Raw genomic sequence first — 12,714 nt, forward strand, 5'->3', positions numbered from 1 at the left:
CCTGCCCGAGAGCAGGGGTGGGTGTTAAGGGCCCGAGGCCCAGGGTGGAGGACGTATAGCCGTGAGGGGGTGGGGGTGTGGAGGGTGGGCCCCGCCAACCTGCCTGCCCTGACTCCAGAACCAGGGAACCCCACAGTGGGCAAGCCTCACCGAGGGTCCTAGCATCCCCTCCCTGACCCCGCCGACTCCGTCCCCGTCCCCTCAGCCACAGTCCTGCAGCCCAGCCCTGCCCCGCCTCCCCCTAGGTCTCCATGGCGTCCCTCTGGGCAGGTTTTGGAGGCAGCACAGGAGGGTCCCCGCTCTTCCTCCCACCTCCCCTCCCCCTCCCCCCACATCGGCTTGCCATCTCCGCGTCTGCCACACTCTCTGGCCCAAGGCAAGGGAGGGCCTGGAGGGACAGGGTCCCTCTGTCTGTCTTGCTGGTGTATGTCTGTCTCCAGTTTCTAGTCTGTGTGTTGTCATGCCCTGTGCTTCTGCTCGCTCCATCGCTCACTCTAAGAGGCCCCTGTGTAGGGGACAGTAGGATCGGCCTCGGGTCACGCTGGAGGGGGTGACCGAGGCGGAAGTGGGCAGCTGAGATTCAGGGGTCACCCCCCTTGAGAACTGAATGGTCTTGAAGGTGGGGGCGGGGGACACTGACTGATGGGTGCTGGGCAGCTGGCCAGGGCTGCCAGGGAAGAACATAACATCTGCCCCTCCTGTCACTCACCCCAAGGCCCTGGATTCCCAGAGAGGAGGCATCCCTCTCCTCAGTCACTCCTGCCCTTCACATCCCAGCCCCACTGTCACCCTTGGCCCCAGCAGTGTCAGAGTCTCTGTGGTGAATCGGGTTCACTCGGCTTTCTGGCCGTCTTAGATTCTTACCCAACTCTCTTCCCCAGCCCAGACCAGGGCAAGAGACCAAAGCTTCAGGGACCTCACGGTGGAGGGCTAGTCTAGCCTCTGCCCAGGGGCACAGGGAGCAACACTGCTACTGGCCAGCCAGCCAAGAGCGGGGAGCTCTCGGGAGAGGTGCAGGGTCAGGGGAGCCACAGGGACCGCCCAGCCTGATGTGCAAAGCTGCATGATTTCTGCTGGGAAGCTGAGTGACCTGCAGCTCCCCGTGGCGGGGTCTAAGGAATGCTCTATTCAAGACGAAGCCTCTTGGGTCCTTTCCACGGAACTGATGGGCGGAGGGGCCCTCTCTCCCAGGCTCGAAGTAAGCACGGTGGCCCAGATGCACCTGGGGGCCGCCAGCACTGGTAGTTTCCCCTGTCTGGGCCAGGGTCCCAGGAGACAGGTAGGGGGCGAACGGACAGGCCTGGGGTGCCCTGCCTCCCTCGCCCTGGGCCGGCTCGGCCCTCAGCCGACACCTCATCTGGGCTTCTGTGCTTCTTTTCCAGCTTCTTCCAGAACTCACAAACCCTGACGAGCTCCTCTCGTACCTGGACCCCCCTGACCTGCCGAGCAATAGTAACGATGACCTCCTGTCTCTCTTTGAGAACAACTGAAGCCCACCCCTCCATCAGGGCCGCCCCTCCCCACGCGGCCCCCTCCCCCGTCTGCCCCACACACCCTTTCCCGCCGGGAGCCCCTGCCCTCGGACCACCCCGCCGCGGCCATCTCAGAGCGCAGGGGGAGGGAGGGTGCGCTGCGGACGCGGCGTGGGTTTGGAGCCCATGCCCAGAGCAGGCCCCGAAGATGACCCTCCAGACGGGGAGCCAGCCAGGGAGGGGGCACACACTGATGGTGGCTTCCAGATGACCCTCCGGCGCCCCACCAGGGTCTTCCAGTTTCTAAACTGTAACCTGGCCTCCCTGCTTCCTGGCCCAGAGCCACCTCCAAGTGACTGTGAACCTGAGGGAGGGCCCCCCAGACCCTGGCGGCCCCGAGCCTTGGAGGAACAGCGGTGGTTGGCGGAAGTGAGAACGGCCTGCCCACCATCACCACCACCCCCCACCACAGAAAAGCACAAACCTCTGGGAAAGAGAACTCTCAGGGGCCAAGGCTGTCACTTGGACCCCTGCCCTCTAAGCCAGGATACCCTGTAAAACATTCTCAGAAAGCAGAGAAAAAGGACAAGATTCTGTGTTTGGGAGAGGGTGAGCCATTCCTGGTTGGGGACCGGTGGGAAAGGGGGTCAGGGCCTCCTCAGAGCCAGGATGGCTCCACAACCTTTGAACTCAGGCTAGGGCCCAGCCTTGAGGGGGCAGAGAGAGAAGGAACCGAGCTGAAATTACTGTGCCCTTAGTTGGGGGCGGGGGTGGGGTATGTGCCGCCAGGCAGAGTTGGAGTCCAATAGAAACAGCAACTTATAACTTTGCTCCAAGCCACTCCCTGTTTTTAAACGACAGCAACTTAAAGCTACAAAGTCATCTGGAGAAAAGGAACATTGGACTTGGACAGCAAGCAAACCATTTCTCTCCACGTGTTCTGTTTCCTTCCTCCTGCTCCCCCTCCCCACATCTCCAGGACTGTTACGTGGGACACCCACTTCCCTCTGTCCTGGTTCCCCTTCGTCCACCCAGACGGCAAGGTGGTGGTGGAAAGGCAGGGCGTACGCGGGCTCAGCCGCAGGAACCCAGGCATTGCTATCTCTCTGGCCCTTTCGTCTGGTCTGGTCTGCCCCTCTGCTCGAGGCCGCCCCTCCCCGACTCCAGCCCAGTCCGTTGCCGCCTGTGCCAGGATGTACCCTCGAGCATTGCGTGGTGTTTCTGTGGCTGTCTCAGATGCCGCACTTGGCTGCCGTCTCTCCTTCCCTCTGTGTCCCTCTGCCCCCAAAAGCTTAGCCCACACTCCTGCTCCAGCAGAAGCAGCCTCTGCTTCACTCCATCCGGCTTACTGCTCATTGTCAGTCTCCCGGGTAGCTTTTGGTGCGTGTTTTGCTCCATGCTCCTCTGTGCTCCCCAGAGCCGCGTGGCCTGTGATGCTGCCGGGCCATCAGGTTGCTTGGGTCCCCTCGGTAAATTTGTCACGCCCCTCCCTGCTGCTGCCCAGGGCCCTCGCCTGCTCCCCCATCCACTGTCTGTTGTCAGTCTCCGTCTCCCTTTCTGTTGGGGGCGGGGATCCCCAGCACTCCTCTGGATTTGACCGGAACGATGGCCTCAGCTGTTGAGTTCCAGTCACTCTACCAGACGGCCTGGCACAAGGTTTTCTGCAGGAAGGCTGCCATCGTCCCATCCCCGCCCCTTTTCCTTTGTCCCCCTTGTCGAGGTTTTTCAAACAGCGTGGTGTTCCGTATGCAAATCAATTATTTTAAGAATTGCTTTTGTAAATACCTTTGTGAATATTTTAGTATTGTCTTTGATAATATTCAACATTTTCATGACCTGGTTATAGCCTTTGCTGGTGTTTTTAAAATACCTTGACTCAACGACAAAGACCGAGTCCCTTTTTTTAAAAAAAAAACAACAAACAAAAACAAAAAAGCAACCAGGGCCATTTGTACAGATGAAGGGACAAGAGCATGGGTGGCTGTACCGTGAGTTAGAAGACCAGGTCACCCACTGTTTAGAGCCATCCCCAGTTGGCTGGTGGTAGCATGTGGCCGTCTTTGCCCCAGCAGGTGGCCACGTTCTGTGTCAGGCCATCTGGGAATGTTCCGCCCCAGACAGACTTACAGATGCCTTCCTTGGAAGTTCCCGCCTCCTGCCATGCCACTTCTTCTCAGAAAGGCCTGGGGTCCGTTCTGGTTCTTACTGGGGTGTCCCCACTCTGCTCACCGACCTACCCACAGCTTTCTAGTGCAGAGGGTCGACATGCTCCCCCCAGCCCAGGCTCCAGGCACCTCCCTCAACCAACTCTGAGGAAACCATGGGCTTGGCACCCGAGGCAGGTTTCCTGGGTCCCCTCCCAAGCGAGCCTCCACCAGCAAGTTCAGCAAAGAGCTTTCCAGAACCGTGGTGCCTGAAGCCCGCGCTCTTCCAGAGCGGTTTTGGAGCCAGGCCAAGGGGAGCGGGTGGCATCAAAGCATCCGGGGCTGGAGCAGACCCCAGCTGGTGACACTTTCAGGTGACGACAGCCTCCCCAAGCAGGGGCGTTTCTGAACTCTGGGGAGATGCTTCCCTGATCCTTTCGGATGACTACTCGGAGCCATAAGTAACCTCAGCAAAAACAATGCCTCAGCAAGTCACTTCTCCATGACAAGCACCCACCCAGGCCACAGGCATGTTTCTGCCCCGACCCGACAGGATGGATGGGGCGCCGGCTGGCAGGCGGGAAGGCCCAGGTACAAGCAATCCCCCCATCTTCTTGGTTTGAAGCTTTACCCGTGTATCATGTTCCTTGTAGCCATTTTTATTTTTTAAGAAACTTCTAATACTTTCTCCCTAACGGAAGCCCTGAACCCCCAGAGCGCGACACGTCTGCTCCCTCGGCCTGACCTACCCAGACAGGGCGACGTCGGCGGCAGCGACTCAAGGGACGTGTGTACATATGTAAATGGGAAATAGAGACATGTTAACAGATGCATTCATTTCCCTCGGAATGTGTATTGTTTTTATTTTACGGAACAAAACAAAACAAAAAAAAAAGGCTTGGAATTCCATCTTAATGTGGAAAAACTAGATCCTGTCTGTTAGTGTATGTGAGGTCTCTCTCCGCATCTGTCTCCTGTAATATACTCTGACTCTGTGTGGAAAGGAATTTTTGTTCCATTTTGTTTTTATTTTACCTACATGTACTATTTAGCTTCAGTGTACTAGTCCTGCCACCTGTGTATTTTTAGGGTGCTATGGAAATAATGAAAAGAAACGGGGATTTCAGAAGAAAATTGTAACCAAATTCATACTTTGTATAATTTTTGATATCATGATCGCAGGTGATTCCCACGTACACACATGAACACACCCACAGTGCAGCCCGAAGTAACTTCCCACAGCAACCATCATTGTGTACATCTCTGTACAATGCAATCATTTCATACTTTAAACTGGTCAGAAAACTAATTGTGATTTCTAGTCTTGCAAAGCTGTATGTAGTTAGATAATGTGACAACCTCTAATATTTATCTAATAAATATGTATTCAGATGAAACCTGTATATTAGGTGTTCATGTGGTTATTTTGTATTTAAAGATCAAATTATTTGACTATTGCTAGACATTTCTATACTCTGTTGTAACACTGAGGTATCTCATTTGCCCATGTTAATTTTTTTCTAAATAAATGGACAAAAACGAAGGTTTGGCGAATTAGCTATTTTGTGAATGTTAAGGAGTGGTTTGGGTGTTTCTGTTTTGGCTTTTAAACCACCACCCCTGCCCAATCAGCCTGGAAAAAAAAAAATGCTGTCAGGTGCTTAGCGTCTTAAGTTGGAGGCGCCCCAGCCACAGGTGTCCCTGGAAGAGGCCTCGGAACCTGGGTCAGGTGACTGTTCAGAGCCCAGTGCCCTCACTTCCTGGTGGGCCCCGGTCACCAGCAGGCCCTGGGCCTGGTGATGGGATGGACAGGCAGGAAGGGAGAGGTCCCTGAACTGGGCCAGGCCGTGTGGGGTGTTGGGAACTCAGACCAAACGTGACTCAGGGAGGGTGCACTGTGCTGGCTGGGCTCTGCTAGTGAGCCCCTTTGGATTCTCTGGGCTTAGGAACAGGAATCTATTCATGTCAACATGGCCACTCCTGTTGACCATCTCTCTGGCCAACCCACTCCTCAGCACCCCTGCCTGCCTTCTCCTCCAAAGGAACCTTGGGTCTTCCCTTGCCAGGTGACTGCAATTTACATAGGATTCTCTGCTACAGCCCCTGCTCAGGCCCCGGTTCTAACAGTCCTTACAGCCTCAGACACAAATGACTGCCCTTCCTGTGTCTCCTCCTGAACTTTGGGGAAGTGAATCTGATTCTCAGAGCCTACCAGCCACTGCCGCCGTCCCCTTTACTCAGCTCTGGCCTCAGGGGACAGGAGAAAAGCAAATGTGTCTGTTGTGGGCCCCCCACCCCCACAGAGACTGGGTGAGAGCAAGTCCAAAGAAGGAAGTGGGGGCTGGCCAGCGCCCCAAAATGTGTCCCCGGAGTATGTGTGTGTGTGTGGGAATGCGTGTCAGGAGAGGGTGAAGGTCTGCGTGTGAGCGGGTGTATGTATGCAGGACTGAGCCAGGAGGGTGCTGGTGTCACCAGCCATGGAAATGCCTGTGGGGAATTGGGGGCCTGGAAGTCCCCCGCCTCTGGGGCTTCTCCAAGGTGGCCAGTTTCTCTTTCGGGGAGATGTGAGGGGAGAAGGAGAATTTATATTAAAAATGAAAGCCTGTGGTCATCACCTTCTGCCAGCATCACAGGGCAGGAGGTGTTTTCTCTGAAAACAGACACTTCCAGAAAAGGGGTGAGTGGCATCCGTGACAGCTTCCCAGGTGGGGCCCCCAGCTCCTCGTTGCCATGGGGCGGTGCTTCCCCGTGGCCACATCGAGTGGCCTGTGGAATCAGTTTGATGGGTTGTAACCAGCACTTTTTAAAGATGTAACTGAGAATAAAGTAGAAAACATTGGGAGCACCCTAGAAAGTAAGGGTGAAGATTGTATGGTGAAACTTTTGTTGCAGTTGTGTGTGTGTGTGTGTGTGTGTGTGTGTGTGTGTGTGTGTCTGCTGAGTCATGATGTAAAATTAATTCTTACTTGTGGGTTGTGGTTAAAAACAAAAAGTTTGAATGCCATTGCCTTGAAGGCAGGAAGTGGGCAGGGGCTGGGGAGGCAGAGGCAGGGCAGTGCTCCCTTCACGATAAAAAGCAAACCTGCTAGTCTAGCTTTGGAGACTGAAGCCAAGGATACAGCTAAATTCAGGCTGGTGACTGCCTAGCAGGTCTGCATGGAGACCCGCCTACTCCACCCCACTAACTCCTCCTGAGACTGGTTACTCCTGCTGTGGGCTTAGAATGAGAAAAGCCCAGGGGAAAAGCCCAGCCAGGGCCTGGCTCAAGGCAGCTTGATGCTCCACTTCCCGCCACTCCTCTGTCCTCCCTCTGCTGCCCTCCCTCCCTCTCCTCACCCGGCCATGCATCACATCCTCCAGCCAGCCCATGGGTCATCTTGGGTTTCAGTTCTTCCCAACCCTGCCCTGCAAAGCCCCTACCCTGAATCCAATGACTGGCTCTCCACATCAGGCCATAGGGTGCTGGTGGGGAAAGTTACTCGGCCCTGCAGGTCGCTGCCAGGACAAATTAGGGTCTCCAGGCTCACTGCGACCTCAGGGCAGGGTCTCCCCACCCATCCACCCATTTCCTTCTTGCTCTGTTCCAGCCTTCTGCTCCACCTCACTCTGCAGGCTATCCCACCATCACACAGACCCCCACTAACTTTCCCCCACCCACAAACCCACCTCTATCCTCCCCCAGCCTTATCTTCCTCCACCCAGGCCCAGAGGATGTGGTGTCCCTTTCCCAGCCAGGGCCAGCCTCTCCCTGAGCCCCTGACACTGTGACCTCTTTCTCTTCTGGAAGGGACTTCAGCTCCTTCCCTTTACTCCCCGCCTCCCCCATCCCCAGGTCTGGAGCTCTGAGCTCTGGGTCTAACAGCCTCATCCCCACTCTTTGCTGTCCAGCCTCTCCCTGCTCCTTCTCACATAGACTTCTCAGCCTCCTTGATCACCCATCCTCCTTGACACATTGCAACCCATGTCTCTGAAGTTCTCTGAAACTTCTTAGCCTGGGAGGTAGCCTCTGAGAATAGGATGCTGGAGGCAGGTCACTGACCAGATGTGAATGAGGTCCCATCACTGGTCACAGTTGTGGGCATGGGGTAGCCCTGTATCTGCTATGATTTCCACCTGTAGTGAACCGGGATGGCACACAGGTGAGGGGGCTACACCAGCTGGTGCAGCATCTCTGGCCTTTGAGATGGAGGAGGAAAGAATAACTGCTAAGACTATGGAATTGAGTGGCTGTTGCTAAGTGTCACTGATTCATCAAAGAAAGGAAATGACAGTCCCAGATGGCTTCATTAGCCATTTGAAACAAAGTATGAAAGTCCAAGGAAACCTCTTTGCAAGAAGCACTGAACTTATCTTCTGCAGCTGGAGGACAGACAGAGTGAGATCAGGCAAGGACCTCATTGTAAGAGTGGAAAGACCTCAGAATGGGCTGGATGCTCTGTCTCAAGCCCCTAGTAGGGATGAAATGAGATCCCAAGATTCGAGATGAAGACGGTGGCCCCACACCTCCCCTTGGAAGATATCTATTGCCACGTGAAGGGTTTATTATAACCAGCTGACAGACAAGGAACATTCCTGAGTGCGGCTCACAGATGAGGCCACTTGGTATGTGGATGCAAACCCCATGTGGGCCAAGCCTGCACTACAGCCCCACGTAAGGGGCCAAAAGACTGCGGTGAGAGGGCATCCTTCTGATAGGCAGAGATTTGGGCTGCGCATCTATTCTGCATGGAGAGAGAAGTCACTGAGAAAAAGAGATACATGGACTCGTGGGCAGGGGCAAATGGCTTCCTAGTTGGTCAGAGGCCTGGAAAGATCAAGAACAGACCATCAGGGACAGGAAGACTGGGAAAGAGGCATGTGGTTGCGCCTTTGGGAGTGGGCAAATTCCTTCCTTCTTCTGGGCCGGGTCCTCCCCTCTGCCCTTCTTTCTGCCCCCCTCTGATATGTGAGCTGGGCTATGCTGCTGTGGCAGATAAGCACTGAACTATCCGGGGCTTATTATGGTGCTCACGTTTCAGCTCAGCGTGGGTGTTCCCCGTGGGGCGCTGTCTGTGTGGTCACTCATGAACTCAGGTTCTTCCCATCCTGGAGCCCTGCCCTCCTCTGGGTCCTGCAGGTCTCTGATGCGTTTGGCTGGCCAACGGGGCAAGACGAAGGAGGGCCCCGTAGAGAGTGAGTTTGTGCATCAAGCCCACATTCTACTGACTGGAGCTCAACAACACGGCTACGCAAAGGTAGCTGGGAAGGAGTTCAGAGAGGAAGCAACGACCTAGGAAATGCAGTCTAACTACACGAGATGGGAAGAGAGACTCCTAGGGAAGGGTTTCGATTGGTCCAGCTGGGTTCTGGGCCGGCTCCCTGGGGCAGTTACTATGGACTGGAAGGCAAGGTTCTATCTGTCCCCGTGGATTTGATGAACACTCAGCCAGTATATCAGCTAAACTTTCTGCATAACGAGTGCTATTTATCATGAATGGCTTGAAACAGGTATTTATTTTTTGCCCATGAGTGAGCAGTTCCTCTGATCGGGACCATCTCTGCTCATCTAATCTCAGCTGGGCTTGCTCGTGTGCCTGCAGTCAGCAGACGATCAATTGAAGATGGCCTCACTCACGTGTCTGGCAGTTGGATGGCTGTCAACTAGGGGATGGGGTAAGTGGGCCATATGTCTGTCATCGCCCATCAGGCTGGCCAGGGCTTGTTCAAATGGTGTGGGCAGGTTCTGAGAGATGAAGTGCACAGGGCTTCCTAAAGCTCAGACTTGATACAACAGACCTGCTACCTCATTCCATTTGTCAAAACAAGTCACAAGTCCAGCCCAGATTCAAGGCATGAGGGAGTAGAATCTACCTTTTTTTTTTTTTAATTCTTTTTCTTTTTTTCCTTCTAGTTTTATTGAGATGCAATTGACATAGAGTACTGTATAAGTTTAAGGTGTACAGCATGATGATCTGACTTCATACATCATGAGATGATTGCCTCAATAATTTTATTGAACATCCATCATCTCACACAGATACAAAATTAAAGAAATAGAAAAATTATATCTTTTTCTTTGTGATGAGAACTCTTTGCATCTACTGTTAACAACTTTTCATATATAACATACAGCAGAGTTAATTATCTTTATCATTTTGTACATTGCAACCTTAGTATTTATAACAGGAAATTTGTACCTTTTAACTGCCTTCATTCAATTCCCCCTGCCTCCAACCCCCACCTCTGGTAACCACAAATCTGATCTCCTTTTCTATGAGTTTGTTTGTTTTTGAAATATAATTGAGCTACAACATTATGCTATTTCCTGTTACACAACATAGTGATTCGATATTTCTATATATTTTGAAATGATCACCGTAATAAGTCCAGTTACAATCTGTCACCAAAGATACTACATTGTTATTGACTATATTCCCCACACTGTGCATTTTATAACCATGACTCCTTTATTGACTGAAAGTTTGTACCTCTTAATCTCCCTCACCCTTTTCTCTCCTCCTGTCATTCCCCCTCCCCTCTGGCAACCACCTATTCGTTCTCTGTATCTATGACTCTGTTTCTGTATTGTTATGTTTATTAATTTGTTTTATTGTTTAGATTCCACACATAAGTGAAATTATATAGTGTTTGTCCTTCTCTGTCTGACTTATTTCACTTAGCATAATACTATCTAGGTCCATCCATGTTGCTGCAAATGGCAATATTTCATTCTCTTTTATGGCTGAGTAATATTCTCTTGTATATTAACACCACATCTTCTTTATCCATTCATTTATGAATGAACACTTTGGTTGCTTCCATATCCTGGCTATCATAAATAATGCTGCAATGAACATTGGGGTGCATGTATCTTTTTGAATTAGTTTTGGTTTTCTTTGGATAAATTACCAGAAGTGGAATTGCTGGATTGTATGATAGTTCTATTTTTAATTTTTTGAGAAATCTCCATACTGTTTTCCACAGGCTGCATGAATTTACAATCCCACAAACAATGCACAAGGGTTCCCTTTTCAGTCTCCAACACTTGTTGTCTTTTTGATAATAGCCATCCTAACAGATGTGAAATGATGTCACATTGTGGTTTTGGTTTGCATTTCCCTTATGATTAGTGATGTTGAGCATCTTTTCATGTGCCTGTTGGCCATCCATTTGTATGTCTTTCTTGTGTCTATTCATTTCCTCTGCCCATTTTTCAGCCGAGTTGGTTGTTTTCCGATATTGAGTTGGGTGAGTTCTTTAGAATATTTTGGATATTCACTGCCTATTAAATATATCATTTGCAAATATCCTCTCCCATTCAGTAGGCAGCCTTTCATTTTGTTGATAGTTTCCTCCACTGTGCAAAAGCTTTTGTCTGAGGTAGTCCCATTTGTTTATTTTCACTTTTGTTTCCCTTGCTTGAGAAGATATATCCAAAAAAATATTCGACACCGATGTTGAAGAGCGACTGCCTATGTTTTCTTCTAGAGGTTTTATGGTTTCAGGTCTTACATTTAAGTCTTTAATCCATTTTGAATTTATCTCTGTGCATGATGTGAGGACATATAGACTCCACCTCTTGATGAGGAGTGCTTCCACAGCACATTGCAAAGAGGTGACAACAGAGGGAGGAGATTTCAGGGTACACAACTGCAATCTACCACAGCCAGTTTCTGCTCATGGTTCCATGGGAGCTGACACAACCCTGCTTTCCAGGCTGTGATGACTGGCCTGGGGGCGGGCCCAGAGCCCAGCAGGACCAATCAGAATCCTTTCCTAGGATTTTTCCATTCTGGTGCTAAGATGGAGACGCTGTGTTCCTTGAGCCATGATGCTGTGAGAATGCAAGCTTGGAAGTAGCTGGCTGTCATGTCTCAGGCCACATGGAGAGGGAGGCCTGCAGTTAGAGACCATGAGGCTGCCACACAGAGAGTATCAGAGAAGAGGGATAGAGAGGAAGAGGAGGGTAGCACAGAGACCCTGGTCCGAGTATCTCTCAGGCACACTCTGTGCCTGAGATTCCCCTTTCCTCTTGGCTAATTTGAACTGGGTCTCTGCCAGGCACTGCTTTAGCCACTGGAGAAACCATCTGACAAACGCAGCCCCTTACTTTTTGGTTGGCCTGAGCCTAAGGTATAATCGTTGGCCGAGAGGGCAGAATAAATTCATGAAAGGGCCATGGGAGGGATATGGACTTGGATGCGGCTGGTGCCAGGCACCCCCTCTCCCCTCTCCCAGCTGTGCCATCCCACTCCAAGAAGGAGGTGAGTTTCCTGGCGTCCACAGGAGAGAGGGCTTGGAGAACTCCAGGGTCCAGTTGGGTAGAGTCTCAGGGCTGAGGATCATGGGACTCAGCATACTGGGCTTTTTCAGGGTTCCTACACCCAGAGTGAATGCTCAGAAAATTCCATCATAGCATCATGGCTGCCCAAAGAGAGCCAACTAGTGTATGTCAGTCAGGAAGCATTGGGTACCAGCAACAGAAAATAACTCATTACTATGAAGGAAGCAAAAAAAGCATTTGTTGGTAGGATGTGGGTGAGTTGAGAGGCTGGGAGGGAAGAATGGAAAATGATCTCATAACAGACAGGAGCTCTGATCCAGACAAGATGGAAGCAGAAACTAGTAGGCTTATCAGGCAGAGATCTAGAAAAAAAAGAATAAATTCCAAATATTTTTCTGTCCTGGTGTCACATCCTGGTAAAGAGGATCTGATTGGTCAAGATAAGGTCACAGGCAAAACTGCCCCCCACCCCCACCCCACAGACATCTGAGGAAGAGTCTGGTGGAAGGTGCCTCAGGGACCCCTTTGGTTTATATCAGGAGTCAGCAAACTACAAGTCTGGGGACCCAATTCAACCAGGCTCCTGTTTAGGGCCCAAAAGTTAAGAATGGTCTTTATATTTTCAAATGATTACGTTTTAAACGATTATGTAAGTACCCACATCATAGTCTCAATTTTGCCTCTTGTCCCTCAAAACATAAAGTATGTATTATCTGGTCCGTTAAGAAAAAATTTGCAGAACACTGGCTTACACAGTAAGGCTAAGGCACTCAGATACATTGATCCACAAACTCAGATGTAGAGGGAGAAAGGTTTCCTTCCAAGACAGTCAGAG

General features: G+C 51.4%; 1 protein-coding gene across 7 annotated transcripts in view; it reads left to right on the plus strand.

The window, feature by feature from the left end:
• ZMIZ1 (zinc finger MIZ-type containing 1) overlaps nucleotides 1-5,159 on the plus strand; it is a 229,344-nt gene extending 224,185 nt beyond the window's left edge. For all 7 annotated transcript variants that reach the window (XM_032491579.1, XM_032491576.1, XM_032491574.1 and 4 more), the window contains one exon: nucleotides 1,383-5,159. In XM_032491579.1, coding sequence (XP_032347470.1) covers nucleotides 1,383-1,490 — 108 coding nt within the window. In that variant the 3' untranslated portion in view covers nucleotides 1,491-5,159. The remainder of the gene's footprint in view (nucleotides 1-1,382) is intronic.
• Nucleotides 5,160-12,714: the final 7,555 nt, after the last annotated feature.

This window comes from Camelus ferus, chromosome 11 (genome assembly GCF_009834535.1).
Source record: "Camelus ferus isolate YT-003-E chromosome 11, BCGSAC_Cfer_1.0, whole genome shotgun sequence".
NCBI classification, from domain to species: domain Eukaryota; kingdom Metazoa; phylum Chordata; class Mammalia; order Artiodactyla; family Camelidae; genus Camelus; species Camelus ferus.